This window comes from Leucopleurus acutus (genome assembly GCF_964270905.1).
Source record: "Leucopleurus acutus genome assembly, chromosome: 14".
NCBI lineage: Eukaryota > Metazoa > Chordata > Mammalia > Artiodactyla > Delphinidae > Leucopleurus > Leucopleurus acutus.
The window spans coordinates 79,403,866-79,419,087 of record NC_139156.1 but is presented as its reverse complement, the minus strand read 5'-3'; the positions used below and the strand labels follow the sequence as shown (position 1 = coordinate 79,419,087).

Sequence of the window (15,222 nt, the reverse complement as noted above, 5' to 3'; positions counted from 1 at the left end):
ATAGGGGCTTCCCTGGTGGCGCAGTGGTTGAGAGTCCGCCTACCGATGCAGGGGTACACGGGTTCGTGTCCCAGTCCGGGAAGATCCCACATGCCGCGGAGCGGCTGGGCCTATGAGCCATGGCCACTGAGCCTGCGCGTCTGGAGTCTGTGCTCCGCAATGGGAGAGGCCACAACAGTGAGAGGCCCGCGTACTGCAAAAAAAAAAAAAAAAATTTATAGATTACACTACATTTAAATTTATTATAAATATTGGCTATATTCCCTGTGCTGTACAATATATCCTTGTAGTTGATTTATTTTGTAAGTAGTAGTTTGTATCTCTTAATCCCATACCCTTATCTTGCCCCTCTCCCATTTTCTCTCCTCACTGGTAACCGCTAGTTTGTCCTCTATATCTGTGAGTCTGTTTGTTTTGTTATATTCATTCATTTGTTTTATTTTTTAGATTCCATATATAAGTGTTAACATATAGTATTTGTTTTTCTCTATCTGATCTATTTCACTAAATACCCTCCAGGTCTATACATGTAGTTACAAATGGCAAAATGTTATACTTTTTATGGTTGAGTAGTATTCCATTGTGTATATATATATATATATACCTCATCCTCTTTATCCATTTATCTGTTGATTGACACTTAGGTTGCTTCCATATCTTGGCTATTGTAAACAATGCTGCTGTGAACACTGGGGTGCTTGTATCTTTTCAAATTAGTGGTTTTGTTTTCTTCGGATATATGCCCAGGAGTAGGATTGCTGGATCATATGGTAGCTCTATTTTTATTTTTTTGAGGAGCCTCCATTCTGTTCTCCATAGTGGCTGCACCAACTTACATTCCCACCAATGGTGTAGGAGGGTTCCCTTTTCTCTTCACCCTCTCCAGCATTTGTTATTTGTAGACTCTTTGATGATGACCATTCTGACTGGTGTGAGATGATACCTCATTGTGGTTTTGATTTTCATTCCTCTAATAATTGGCAATGTTGAGCATCTTTTCATGTGCTTGTTGGCCACCTGTATGTCTTCTTTAGAGAAATGTCTATTTAGTTCTTCTGCCCATTTTTTGACTGGGTTGTTTGTTGTCAATTGTATTCCAATAAAACTGGAAAAAAATAAAGATAAATCACATAAAATCTAAATTCTTAAACTTTCAGATATTGTATGCTTATCTCTAGAAGTTGCATTTCGTTTTTCTAATCTTCCATTTTTTCTCATTAGATTTGTTTTTCTTTAAATCCTTGAGCATACTTATAATAGCTATTTTATTATGCTTCTCTGTGAATTCCATTCTTTCTTTTCTTGGTCTCTTTCTTTTAGATAAGTTTTCTACTGTTTTGGGTCACATTTTCTTATTTCTTCCTATATCTAGTAATTTTTTTTTATTTTTTATTTTTTTTGCGGTACACGGGCCTCTCACTGTTGTGGCCTCTCCCGTTGCGGAGCACAGGCTCCGGACGCGCAGGCTCAGCGGCCATGGCTCACGGGCCCAGCCACTCTGCAGCATGTGGGACCCTCCTGGACCGGGGCACGAACCCGCGTCCCCTGCACTAGCAGGCGAACTCCCAACCACTGCGCCACCAGGGAAGCCCCTATCTAGTAATTTTTAAATTAGATGCTAGACATTGTAAATATATGTTGCTGTGTGCCTAGATTTTGTCGACTTAAAGAGTAGGGACTTTGTCCTGGCAGGCAGTTAAGTTCCTTATGGATCGGTTTGATAGTTTGGATACTTATTTTAAAGGACTTTAGCCTTTATTCTAGGACTAGTTTAGCCTTCCTACTATGGTATGACTCTTCTGAGGTCTCACCTGGGTGCCTGTATGTTCAATGAACTCTTCCTCTCTGATTGGTTGGAACTCAAATGTATCCCAACCCCCTGGGAGCTCTGGGAATTGTCCAGCTTACAGCTCCTTGGACATTCTTTGCTCAGACCTAGGGCATTTTATCTTCTGTACAAATGACAGCATTCAGCCTGAGTCTCCAGGGTCTCCACAACCAGGAACCTAGTTCTCTTTGTCTGGGCAGCAACCTGCTGGTGGCACTCTGTGCCACAAATTCCTGTTTCTCAGCCTCCCCAAACTCTAATCTCTGAGCCTCGTCCCAAGATGTATTCTTGTGTATTCTTCTTAGGATCCCCTTTTGCACCTTGGTTGGCAAGTGCCCCCAGGCAAAAAAGCTGAGGCAATGACAGGGTTCACTTAGTCTGCAGCCTTTTTCTCAGGGATCGCACACCTGTGCTGCCTGTTTTCACTGTTTGAAAATCCTTGTTTCACATAGTATCTCCAGTTTGCAGTTGTTTACCATGGAAGGGTGAGTCTGATCCCAGTTTCCCCAGAGTGGTAGGAGCAGGAGTTCTTGGCCCATCCTTTTGGTTTCATTTCCCCTCATCCCCTCACTTTCACCTTCTGTCCCTGACACACGGACTGCTTCTACTTCCTGCTTTCTTACACCTTTGAGTCTGGGCAACACTGGTTTCCTTCTACCCTGGCCCAAATTAGTAAATTTCTGTTTTCTTCATGATTCGGCTAAATCACTAATATCTTTGGGAAACCTGACCTGTTAGCTTCCCCACTTTCCATTTTAGTCGGTCTGATCTATAAAACCTCTATTATAAAATGTACTAAATCGTATCAAAATAAAAAAAAACCATACCTCTTTCCACTATACTATGAGTTCTTTAAGAGCCCATCTTATAAATATTTGTGTCTGGTATGTTGTAGAGGCTTAAGAAATGTTCAGTGGGACTCCATGTTTATGGGACATCAAGAAAAACCATGTGCTTATTAATCTGCTTAATTTTAAATATTTTTAAGGATTTGGCAAAGGCGGTTTGGTGTATGACTGGCCCCACTTAGGAGAAAAATTACAAAAAGCCTTGCCTTTTGAACATTTTTCCTGGATAAAATGTTTTCAAGGATCAGTGATAGTGATAAATAAAGACTGCAAAATATTGTCTTATATGGAGTGACCTGTTGCACAAAGAAGACACAAGGATTACTAGATTGAAAGAGACTGATTGCTTCTGGCACAATTCATCTCTGAGTGATAATCAAATTTTTTGGTCTTAAACAGGGGTCTAAATGAGCCTTTTTTGGTGGATCTATAAGGAGCTATTGTGATCCCTGAATGGACATGTGTACACAACTCTGTCATTCTTATCCTATTTTTATATTTGTGTAATAATTATCCTGAGATAAACATGGATCTACTGAAACAGAGGACAAGAAAGAGGGTAAGAGACTCTTTGGGAGAAGTCAGATAAGTTCACTGCAAGGTAGGGAGTTTCTTAGCAAAGAAGAAACTTAGGAAAGTGTGTAAGTGAAGATAACCCAAGTGGGGGCTTCAGGTTCTGTAAAAAGACATTATCCAAAGATAAGGAAAGGTAACCTAGGACTTAGTTGTTTCTTTTGAGTTAGAACGTTTTCTTAAAAACAAGCAAAGAAACAAATGAGACATGTCCACCCACCCACCCACCCACCACACCATCCCTCCATCCCTCCCTCCCTCCCTCCATCCATCCATCCTTCTTTCCCAGTATATACCTAATCTACCCTATTCTAATGATACTGTAAATTGCTCAAAACATTAAAAAATTCCTCTTTCAGAATTACCTGCAGAATCACACACTTTTTTTTATACCTTGTAATTGTACTTTGTTTTTGACTAAAAGAGTTATCAAATATTTATCAGATTCAGTTCGGAATGACTTTTGGATGTTTTCAAAACTCATATATGTTCATAGGAGAAAGATTTCTCAACACTGAGTACATTCAACACAATTGTAATAACTGAAAGATTTAAAATTCAGGAAAATACAGTAGGAAAGAGACCACCAGTCTAACATAAAGCAGTGGGGAAGAGGATGGCTCACTAAGTGAGTACTGAGTATCCCCCATCTTCCCTCCCCACCCCAACTGCTCCTGCACGGTTTTAAGCCTGTTAACATTTTGAAATGCTTTGGCTTCATAGTATATGGAGTGTTATCCTGAGGAATATATTGAAAAATAACAGAGCCGTCCAAGGATTGGACAGGTTGGAAATAAATGGGTATATTTTGCCCCCAATTTGGGACAAACTGGAAATAGTTGAAGGATAATCAGCAAAGTAAGGGTAACATGGATAATTCAAAACCTCCAGTAGTTTCAACCTCCAAATGTTAAGCTATTGAATTTCTTTCCTCCCTACTCACTTTTCTAAATATTGCCTTGTAACCCTCCCTTAACTTTTGGCAATGTTATTATAACGTATCTTGGTGTGGGTCCCTTTGGGTTCATTTTATTTGGAACTCTCTGGGCCTTCTGGATCTGGCCTTCTGTTTTCTTCCCCAGGCCACAGAAGTTTTCAGCCATTATTTCTCCAGATAAGTCTTTTACCCGCCTGTGTCTCTCTTCTCCTTCTGGGATCGCTATGATGCAAATACTGGTCTGCTTAATGCTTTCCCGCAAGTCCCTTGAGCTCTCTTTACTCCTTTTCATTCTGTTTTTTCTTTTAGCTGCTCTGATTAGATGAGTTCCACTGCCCTTCCTGTCTTTGATTCACTGATCCTTTCTTGTACGTCATCTAGTCTGTTGTTGAACCCCTTTATTATAGTTTTCAGTTCAGTTATTATATTCTTCAGCTCTGTGATTACTGTTTGGTACTTTCTGATATTTTCTTTCTCTTGTCTTGCTGAAATTCTCACTTTGCTCATGCATCGTTCTTGTAAATGTCAACAACAACAAAAAATCAACAGTCAATCTAAGAAAGAAACGGAAAATTTTTTGCAAGCCAAACTGCAGATGGTAATCTGGGAGACAGTCTCTCAGAGAGCTCTGAGAACTGTTCCAAAGCGGTGGGAGGGTCGGGGAGCTTCAGTATATATGTGATGTGGGTGAAGGGTGCATGAAACCAAGCACACGCCTCAGTAGAAGCTTGCTGCTAGCCATGAGGCACAGACATCGTTACTGGTTTTAGTACTTTTCTAAGTATGGAAAGATACAGGAATCCGGGTTCATACAAAATTTCTCCCGAAAATATCACAGGGCCAGTTCTGTCAGTTTTCGCAGAGCACAGAGTGCTTCATCCTGATCTTAACCCTGAACTCCTTTCAAAGTGTATTGTAGGTCAATGACTGCAGTGGCTAATGGCTTGATTCTCGTAGACATTGATGGTGAGCAGTATTCTTTATTTTACAGTCCCTTCCCTTTTGGTCTTACTTTTGGCCAAGGTTTGGGAGGCATTTCATGACCAGTGTGTTCCACGGTGCTTGGGATGCTCATTCCCAGGTCAGGCAAGGATTCTGCGGATAGGCCACTTGCTGTGCTATTACTGGACTAGGCTCTGTTAACAGGAGCCACAAGCCTCTGGACCAGCTGTCTCACTATCCTGTTATGGGCCAGGAAATCATTCCCTCTTGTTGCTTCTTCCCATATCTAGAGGACACTGTTACAGACATTGCTCTTATAGAACTATGTATCTGGTCGATTGTTGCAAGTTGCTTAATCATCATTAATTTTATCTGAGGCTCAGTCACACATGTGGTAATGCAAGAAACAACAAGCATGTAAACGAGGCAGAATACAAGTAATATAGCTAGTGACATGAATGAGATCATAAGTAAATAATTAAGCTAAGAACTTCCATTAGGTGCAGCCCAGTATCTCGCCACATCATCTGACCAGTCAGCTCTGCACCAGTCACTATCTTTAAGGGAAATGATAAATTATACATAAAGTTCACCAAAGATGTCTGCACGTAAAAGGTGAGTGACTGGTGGGTCACTGTGACCGCTTACAGGACTGAAAAACGAACGTTATCTTCTAAGGAGTTACGTGGCTGGTGCCAGAAGGAGGCCATGGGGGAGGCCTGGGTAACACATAATGCAGATGCACAATGCACACTGGGGTGGGGGACGGGGAGGAAGCCCAAACGGGCAGAGAAATCGTTTTATGTTTAAATTTTTCTTGTCTTGCCTTAAAATGTTAATTTTTATTTCATCAGTGCATTGTTCTCCTGCCCTTGGTGTCTTTATGACTATTTTCAGGTAAGACACCTCTGTTTCATCAAGGTATTTTGCTGAGGTTTCATCTTGTTCTTTTGTTTGGAGCGTATTCCTGTTTCTTCATTTTCCTGGACTCCCTGTGCTGGTTTCTGTGCATCAGATCAAACAGCCACTTCTCCCAGTGCTGAAGGAGCAGATGTGTAGGAGATAAACCTTGTCCAACCCTGACCTAGCTCCTGTTGTTTGCATGCCTGTGTGCAAAGCCAGTTTTATCTTGTCAAATGAGGCTCTTTGGGGGAATTTTCAGGGCAAGATTTCCTTTTGTCTTCCTTTCCTGACACCCCTTTGATGTCTTGGAGAGGGAGCCCCTTCAGTTTGTCCGCACTGAGAATGTGGCTCTGGTATCTACCAAAAACTCACCTGGCTCTCCCCCGACTTCTAGGGTAACTGGGGCTCCTTGGGGGAGATGGGGGGTGGTGTTCTGAGGGGCCAGTTGGGGAGCCCCCAGGCTGCTTCTTCAGTTAGCAGGAGCTGAAAGGAAGGGGGTTTAGCTCAGGCCTTCCCCCTCTGTGGTTGGTCGGGGCCTTCCCACTTTCTTGCAGTAAGTGCACTGACTAGGTCCCAGCTTTGCTGGTGGCCTGTGTGTCCCAAGTCCCATGTTGGGGGCAGGGGCGCTCACCTGTGGAGTCTTCTTATTCTCTCCTCCCAGGTACCTGGGGTGGCCTGCAGCGCTACTGCAAGCAAGGCGCCTTGCTTCTTCATCTTCTTTTTCTTCTTCTGCCACATCTTATTGAAAACCAGCTGGTAGGTGGGGGTGATAGGTCCCTACAGCAATCTTCTGAAGTTTGCAGTGAGCATCTGGAGCACTAGGGGCAAAGGAAAATCTAAGGGGTCTTCAGGGGATCCTTTCAAAACAGGGAGCGAGGTCTTCCCCCCTGAGTTAAATTGCTGAGCAGCCTTAAGCCTACATTTCTTCTGCAGCCTCTGCTCTGGTAAAGGGCCAGAAAGCACTGTACATAGGGAGACTTACCTCATTTCTCTTTTCTCACAGAGTAAGTCCAGTTGGAGCATGGTGCTACGATTTAATGAGCCATTCTCTGGCCATTTTCCCTGGTCACCTACTTGTTATTGCGGCCAGACAGTATTACAAAAGAAAATAAGTGGATATCTTTGTCATTTGGAGTAGAGCCATAGAGTTTCTGATGACTCAGAATGCACCCTAATGGGCTGTCCGAGGGGACTGATGTCTGGTTGCCCACATCCTTGGATCTGGGTTGAGAATTTGCCTTCACCTACCAAGAGGTCTGTAATAAGTGCTGGCGGGGACACAGATTCGGCTGTTCTCAGCCCACTGAAAATTTCCTTCTCTAGAGAGTTGGTAAGTAAGTTCTTCCAAATGATAATTTAAAAGTGCACACTCAGGTTGTTCAGGTACACCAAACTGACGCCCCTCTACAAATAATTCAAGTTACCAGGACCCTCTAACAAAAGTCATAACCAGGGCCCCTTTGGGTTGTCAAAACCAGGACCCCCTAACAAGGGTCAAAACCAGGAAGAGGGACGCAGATCGTTTCACTGAAGTCTTTGGTGACCAGGGTCCCGATCAGCCTCCAGGACTCAGGCAGACGGGGGTGAAGTTAGTATTTCCCATTTTGTTGAAAATGCAAGTACTGATACACAGAAATAGAAACAACAAACACAGTCGCACAGACAGAAGATCAGACTATGGAATTGTAGCCTAAACAATTGCATCGCCCCCCAGATGCAGACCTCAAGACCAGATTGGCCCCGCTCCCAAAAGAGAACAGCCCACATTGGCTCATTTCTCAAAAGGGCATAAGCCTAGATGAAGGAGGGTAACTCCCAGCCCGCACGAGCGACTTACCCCCAAATGAAACAGAAGGCTGATGGTATAGGTAAGAATGCATCTGGCTCAGAGTTCCCTGGAGCAGAATGAGCCCCAGTAGCTCCTGGGGACCCAGGGAAGGGGCTGCCCCTAGTCAGGGTCGACCTGCCACGGGCACAGGCTCCTGGCTGGCTTGTCAGAAATTGCTGCTGAACCCAAGGTCGTGTGCCCTGTGCACAGGGAGACCAAACCGAAATGTCAGTTTCGAACAGAGAAAGGTTTATTGCAGGGCCAAGCAAAGAGAAGGGGAACTTGTGCTCAGAAGACCCAAACTCCCCGATGGCTTTCAGGCCAGGGTTTTTAAAGACAGTGTTAGGGGAGAGGGTCGTAGGGTGCGTGAGCAGCTCGTGGACCTTCTTTGGACTGACTGGTGGTGAAGTAATAGGGTGATGTTTCCAGAATCTCAACGTTCCGGTTCCAACTAGTCTGGAGTCTACGGGTTGGGGGCCGTAGTTTCTGTAGAACAGCTCAAAGGTCTGCATCAAAATTGTGCATTTCCCTTCAGGAGGAACTAGGCTTCCCGCGAGTCTATTGTTCTGAGCAGTAACTGCTTGAGTCTGCTCTTTGGAAGTCAGCGAAGGCCTAGGAGACTGAAGGCTTTTTTCTGAAGGCTGATTGGAAGCTGGACCCTCAGGCACTAGCTTTTAAAGTACACAAATAGACCTCTCTTTGGGGAAGACAGGAGGATGAGCGTTTCTGTCTGCTCCCTCTGCACTGAGCCCTGGGGTGTTAGCTGTTTCTTTGCTACCATCCCATTGAAGCCGTGAACACAAGCCCTGCTGGCCACCAGAGCCAGGCTTTCAAGGGATATGGCCTCTAGGTGGCAATGCTAGAGATGCCACAGGCTCCTTTCTCGGAGACACTGGAGACCTGGCGGGGCAGAGGGAGAGCACGAATGTGACACCCACTGGCTCCCATCTCTGGAGAGGGCTGCCATCGGCATAAGGATGTGTGTTCAATTAGCAGCACCCCGGCACCCCCCCACCCCCACCGCAGCTATCAAGATAGCTATCAAGATAAGCTCACAGCCTCTTTCACGGAAAGACCGGGGAGTTTGCTGCCTCTGGGCTCTGGCCTGGGTGGTAGCTGAACTGTTTTCCCCTTGTTACAGTTCTGTGGGACCCGGGAATGTAAGCCTGGTTGGCCACCAGAGCCAGGTGGTCAGGGGGCACCCCCCGGCAGGCAGCGCCAAATCCGGAGCCCCAGACATGCACACCCCCCTTTCTGGGAGATCCCTGCAACCCCAGGAAAGGAGAGGGCGCACACAAAGATGGTGCCTGCCGCCTTGGCCGTCCTTGGGGCGTATTTCAGTGGCCTCCAGAAACGTGTTAAATGCCCGCCCCTCAGGCTGAAGCTCTCAAGACAGGCAACAGGCCTCTTACACAGGAAGACTGGGCGCAGTTCAGTCCCGGGCTCGGCGCCGGGCCCTGGGGCGTTAGCCTGGTGAGTCCTGGAGAGCCCTTGGAGGTCTGCTTCTCAGATGCTCTAGCCTCTGGGGTCTCGGGGATGCAGCCGCACTGGCTTTCCAAGCTAGATGGTTTTTTTGGGTTCATCTCTCAGGGGTAGGCCTTAAAAGTTGGGGTGCCCGATGTGGAGGTCAAAGCCTCACTCCTCAGGGAGAAGCTGGGAGCCGTCAGCCCCCCAGCCCACCCCTGACTGTGGGTCGCTGTGCCAGGAGTGGGATTTAAGGTGAGAGCGCGTCTCAGCCTCTCCTACCCGTTTTGATGTGGGTTTTGTTCACCAGATTCTAAGAGTCGCTTTGCTAGTTCTTGGATTTCTTTCAGAGGAAATTGTTCTGTGTGTAGCTGTAGATTCAGGGTGTCCATCGGATGTGGGTGCGCTCAGGGTCCTCCTGTGTCACCATCTTGAACCGGAACCCCTTGAAGCTCTTCTTTGATTCAAAACATTAACAGGTCATCCAAAATACTGAGAAGCAGATCACCAGCAATGAGCTCTGAAGGGCTGGAAAGAATTCCCCATGCCTCCCCTCCCCTCCCCCATCACCTAGTACTGGGCTTGCACGTAACTGGCAATCAGTGAACGTTGCTGAAAGGAAGAGTCAAGCTGAGATGTGCAGGTAAAGTGGGGACATTCAGGTTGGCAGGCTTACACTGATAGACGCTGCTCCTGAGTTCTTCTGGGAACAGACACGTAGAAGCAGGTGTGCCCTCGTCTTGAGAATCCTTCACACACCACAGATGCAAAGCAGAAAAAAAGAATATTTCTGAGTTCCTGGAGTGCTGGTGGTTGAAGTCACTCACCTTTTGCAAGGCCCACCAGAGGAGCTGAGGTGTTTCCCTCCCTGAGCCTCTGTTCACTGACGCTCCTGCCTCAGGTCTGCAGGCGTACTGCCTGGAATACATCTGCTCCCATCTGCACCTGTCAGATTTCTCTTCATCCATCAGACAGCGGCAACAATTTGACTTTGCTGGATCCTCTTGATTTAGACTGAGTTCTTTGGTTGTGTTCTCTCAGAGGACCCTCCACTCTTCCTTAACAGCACTTACCACGTTTTGTGACTACGCACGCTGTGTTACGGACAGCACGTTGCCCTGGCAGTGCAGATCTGCTATTGGGCGTGGGGAGGGGGGAGGGACAGATAGTCTTTTCCTTTTAAAAATGAGTGGTTTGGGCTTCCCTGGTGGCGCAGTGGTTGAGAGTCCGCCTGCCGATGCAGGGGTCATGGGTTCATGCCCCGGTCTGGGAGGATCCCACATGCCGCGGAGCGGCTGGGCCCGTGAGCCATGGCCGCTGAGTCTGCGCGTCCGGAGCCTGTGCTCCGCAGCGGGAGAGGCCGCAGCAGTGAGAGGCCCGCATACCGCAAAAAAAAAAAAAAAAAAAAAAGAGTGGTTTGACCTTAGGACTTCTGTCTAAACTCCATTTAAAGGCAGTAAAGATTGAAATATACAAGTTCTCACAAAGACCACAATTAAGAAATGACAGTTATCCTTTTCTAGTGACATAAATTTATAGGGGAGCTAAAGAGAGAAACTATATGGGTTACCAAAAACAGCCACCAATTTAAGATCTGGTCATAATATTTAAACTGCAATGAGAATAGGTCCTCAAGTCTATTTTTATGAAATTTATCCCCACTGTGAAGTGGCAGTGTGTACAAAGGTAACAGAGCTTGTGATAGTTTACAGAAATATTTGCTACAACATGCATATTATGAAGTGCTTCAAACATATACATATTAAGTTTCATGCTGAATAAATAATCCCCCCAATTTCATTTTTATTTTTACATAAAAATATAATATTGCACTCTTAACAAGACCAGTCATTTTGCATATTTTCTCTTTAGATAAATGATGAAATTCAGCCTTAAAAAAATAAAAGACTGAGTAGCAACCTTATTCTAATAAGGGACTAATGTAAAGTTCTCAGTAGAAAAATGAAAGTTAGACAATAGCTGCGATTTTTTTTTTTTTTAAACAAAGCAAATCACTTCAACGTGAATAGGAATAGTCTCATCTCTGCACCTATTTGGACCTCAGAATTAATAGGTGGTCTGTGCAAACCATGATCTCAGTGCAGCCGTGAAGTGCTCTTACCTATGTATGCAACTGAAGGTTACGAGCATACGTAGCCACTTGCTTCCTCTTGTATTTACCTTGACAGCAGAGACTTTGCAATTGCATTTTATACAGTTTTTAAGCAGAATGTTTTAGAAAGTCTGGAAGTTACAAAAGTAGTTCTGTAAACACCATATGAATTAAATTTCCATAACAAACACGCTAGTAATTCTTAAGCAGGAATACATCTTTGTATCTCATGGTAACAGCTTATTTTACAGTGTTTTCAAAGCCAATAAAGCAGCACCCCAAGTAAAAATAGAGCCATAATATCATGATAGACTATTCCAGGAGTTTTAGGAATTCTGTCTTTATCATGTGTAAGTTTGCTGTGGAGTACACAGATTTTTCTATTGTTCCTAGAATTCTCAAGTGGTATAGGTTAGTAGAAACTGCTTCCTAAAAGAATTATTCTGCCTCCTGTTTAAAACGAAGTAAGCTGTGTCCTTTTCTTTTGTAATTCTGTTTTGGGGAAGAAAACTCCTCCTGCATATTAGATTAAATGCCTTAACTGGACGCATTATTAATATCTGTGCAAACTTTTTCTGAAATGGAGGCTTTCTATTGCAAATTGTTAAGTATTTAATGCTCTGTAAATGGAAGATATTAAAAGAATTATCACTGTGTTTAAATCTTAGTGACTCAACTAAGGATATTCCATGTCTAGTGTTACGGATTTTAAGTAGGATTTTTATGAAGAAACAGAATGTGTCTGAAAATCAAAGATACTTGTGTTGTTGTTTGTGACTGTCAAAAAATTCTGGTTCTACTTTGAGCTAAGAAGGCAACAGGCAAAAACTGCCTAACGCTGAGATTCAAATATTCAGATATTCCCAAAAATCTTTGGTGCAGAGGCACCTACTGGATTACATACTTCTCAAAGAAAGCAATGATCAAGTCCTGAATTCTTTCTCCTTATCTTTCCTTTTTTTGGGGGGAGTGGGGTGGGTGTGTTATCTTGGCAGAAAACTTTTAAAATATAATCTTTAGAGCATTTTATACAAACAGCTAACCAATTTAAATCCTACTGGCTTTTTTGGAATAATAGAAAATAGAAAGTAATAGAAAACAGAAATAGAGAGATGCTCATCTTTTCTTTAGAATCCTCTATGGAAAAAAACCTTTAGGAATATGATTTTAATTTACTGTGCAGGACTTAAACCTTGTTGGTTAGTGCATACTGACACACCCTCCAGGTCATCACTAAACAATACTCTCCTCTCAGGACCTCGTGAGGCTGCAGAATTTTGTGCAGATGAATAGACTTTATCATTACTTGGATGGTTTGTTTGGTCATCCAGTTCTTCAGGTTTGACCTCCTGTAGCTGGCGAAGTCGGCAAATCTAGCTTGGAGTTAAAGCGCCTTGCAGAATGCAAGGTTCTCACTCATCCCGCTGCATAGCTGCTGAGGAAGGAATAGAACATTGGCTGTTTCAGGCGCTGCTGGTCCTTCCGACACCAGGCGATCACGGTCCCATCACTGTTTGCTGTGTACAAATGGTGGCCGTCGCAGGAAAATGTAAGGCTGTGAAAAAAAAATCCCATTTGTATATTGTGTCTCTGAAAAGTGTATCAGCATATTGGTGATCACATGGAAATCAGTGTAAGGGGGTTAAGATATGTTTACTGGAGCACAGAGACAAACAAGATGACGGCCTACAACTCATTGGTTTTGACTGTAATTCTAGTGTAGTTTACTTGCTCTGCTGGCATGTTTGTGAAGCTCCTTCTAACCAAGTGATACAGACTAAAACCAGGACCAAAAGGATCGGTACGTTCTGCTCCTTCTTTGCATATTTTCTTTTCCCTTCTTGTTTAGCCTGATTACTTAAACTTCAAATACTTGGGTATAGGAAACTTCGAAAAATACAGCAGTACTACACTTTCTCTCTATAGAAATAAATGGTGATTATTTTATGGAGGTATTTTATTTCCCTGAAAGGGGAAAGGGTAAAAAATGTAACATTAATACATAATTAATGTAGGTTCATTAAACTTTACATTTAGTGGATTAAAAATTATTTTAATAAAGTAGAATTTGAATCCCTTCCTTCCAATTGAGTTTTTAAAGTCAAATTTGTTAACAGAGCAAAGGGTAACTGGTTGTTTAGCAGTCCTGTCAAGCACACGCCTGTAGCCATCAATCACCATTATGGGATTTTCCATAAGGAAACGGAAAAAATCCATCACTTCTGCTGGAAGTTCAGGAGGCTTCCCTGGCCACGAGCCCAGCACGCCTGCCTGTGGGGCTGTGAGCTCCTGACCCAGACTTCGAGCTCCATGAAGACAGGCATTTGGCCTCCTCTTGCCACCGGGCCCCGGGCATCCTGGGCTTCAATAAATGGCCGGCTGTTTATAATGACTTTCATTACGCACTTCTTTACCTCTGTGTGCTTTACTGTCTCTCCAACAAAACAGTCACAGAGTATGTTATGAAGGAAAGAAGAGGTGTGGGAGGTTTTACCTTACAATAGGCTTATTCGATTTAGGAAATGTAATTTCCCGCACAGGCTTTAGGTCCCAAGTACTCCATAACCTAGAGGAAGAAAAAAGTCATCATCTAATTATGCAAACTAAAGTTTCCTTCCCTAAAAATTGAACCTATGTGTTTACTTGTTAAAAGTCATCTGGAAGGAAACACAATAAACCGATTAACCGTAGTTACTTCTGGGCAGTTTGCCCAGGTGGGTGGGGAGAAAGGAAACCTAACTGTGTATTTTCATATTGTTACTCTTTCATAGTTGACAAACAATATAAAATTTCAAAAATGTACTATAGCTATCTTTACTATTTATAAATAAAACGAAGAACTGAAGAACCGATATCCGAAGGTGATTTTAAATCTCTAAATATTATTATGTTTAGATAGTAAAAACCAATTTTTGAAACTGCTGTGCCCTTATAGACAAAAGTACACAAAGAAAGAAAAAACTCCTCTTACCTTACAATTCCATTTTCTAATCCCCCAGCAATCACGTTGATAGATACTCCCTCAGGCTGGTTAGAGAAAGCCACGGAACAAATGATCTCTCTGCAGTGGACATGTCCAACGAGGTCCCCGTTCACTGTCCAGAGTCTGAGGTCACTGCCCCCGCCAGCTAAAATGCCACAGTCACCCGCAGGTCACCAGGCTGTGGGTGTCACACAGCCCCCTAAACTGGGCCCCAGAGGGGCATCCCTGAGGGCCTAGCTTGTTTGTTTTAGTGAGGAAGTTTATAGGCAACTCACGACTGAAGACTGTATAAATGGAGCTACTGCACTGTAAGTCACACAGAGTTGGCATATTTATCTAGAGAAGATGACCAGTGAAAAAAATGAAAATAAATTAAGCTACAAGGTAGAGCAACAATGTAAATTAACCATGAATCTTTCTGTAGTCATGATATTTCAGCATACAAACTGCCAAATCTGAATTTGAAAGTACCTAGAAAGCTAAACAATCTCCAAAAAGAGAAGAAAATATTCTGTGAAACTATCTATAAGAAGTGACTTCCGGGACTTCTGAAGAAAAAAAAGTTACAGTAAAAGCTGAGTTAAAAACTAATTCTTAAAAAAAATGAAAGCTAATTCTTCAGAATGTCTAAGATTGACTCTTACAAATCGATGTCTTATTAAACGAATTTTTTTTCCTTTCAAAGACCATGAGTAACCAAACTTTTTGTAGTTTTCCAGGGGGTGGAGGAGGCACTAATTGCTTTAATATCTTCTATAAACTCGGGCTGTGGTTTGGGGCCTCATGGTGATGTGTCCAGCCTT

At 43.5% G+C, this 15,222-nt stretch overlaps 1 protein-coding gene across 1 annotated transcript in view; it reads right to left on the bottom strand.

Annotated features, from left to right (window-relative positions):
- Positions 1-12,668: 12,668 nt before the first annotated feature.
- LYST (lysosomal trafficking regulator) overlaps positions 12,669-15,222 on the bottom strand; it is a 148,637-nt gene continuing 146,083 nt past the window's right edge. Inside the window, exons 51-53 of the mRNA XM_082854235.1 lie at positions 14,408-14,564; positions 13,931-14,002; positions 12,669-12,991 (exon numbers count right to left, since the gene is read on the bottom strand). Of these exons, the coding sequence (XP_082710361.1) occupies positions 12,853-12,991; positions 13,931-14,002; positions 14,408-14,564 (368 nt within the window). The 3' untranslated portion in view covers positions 12,669-12,852. The remainder of the gene's footprint in view (positions 12,992-13,930; positions 14,003-14,407; positions 14,565-15,222) is intronic.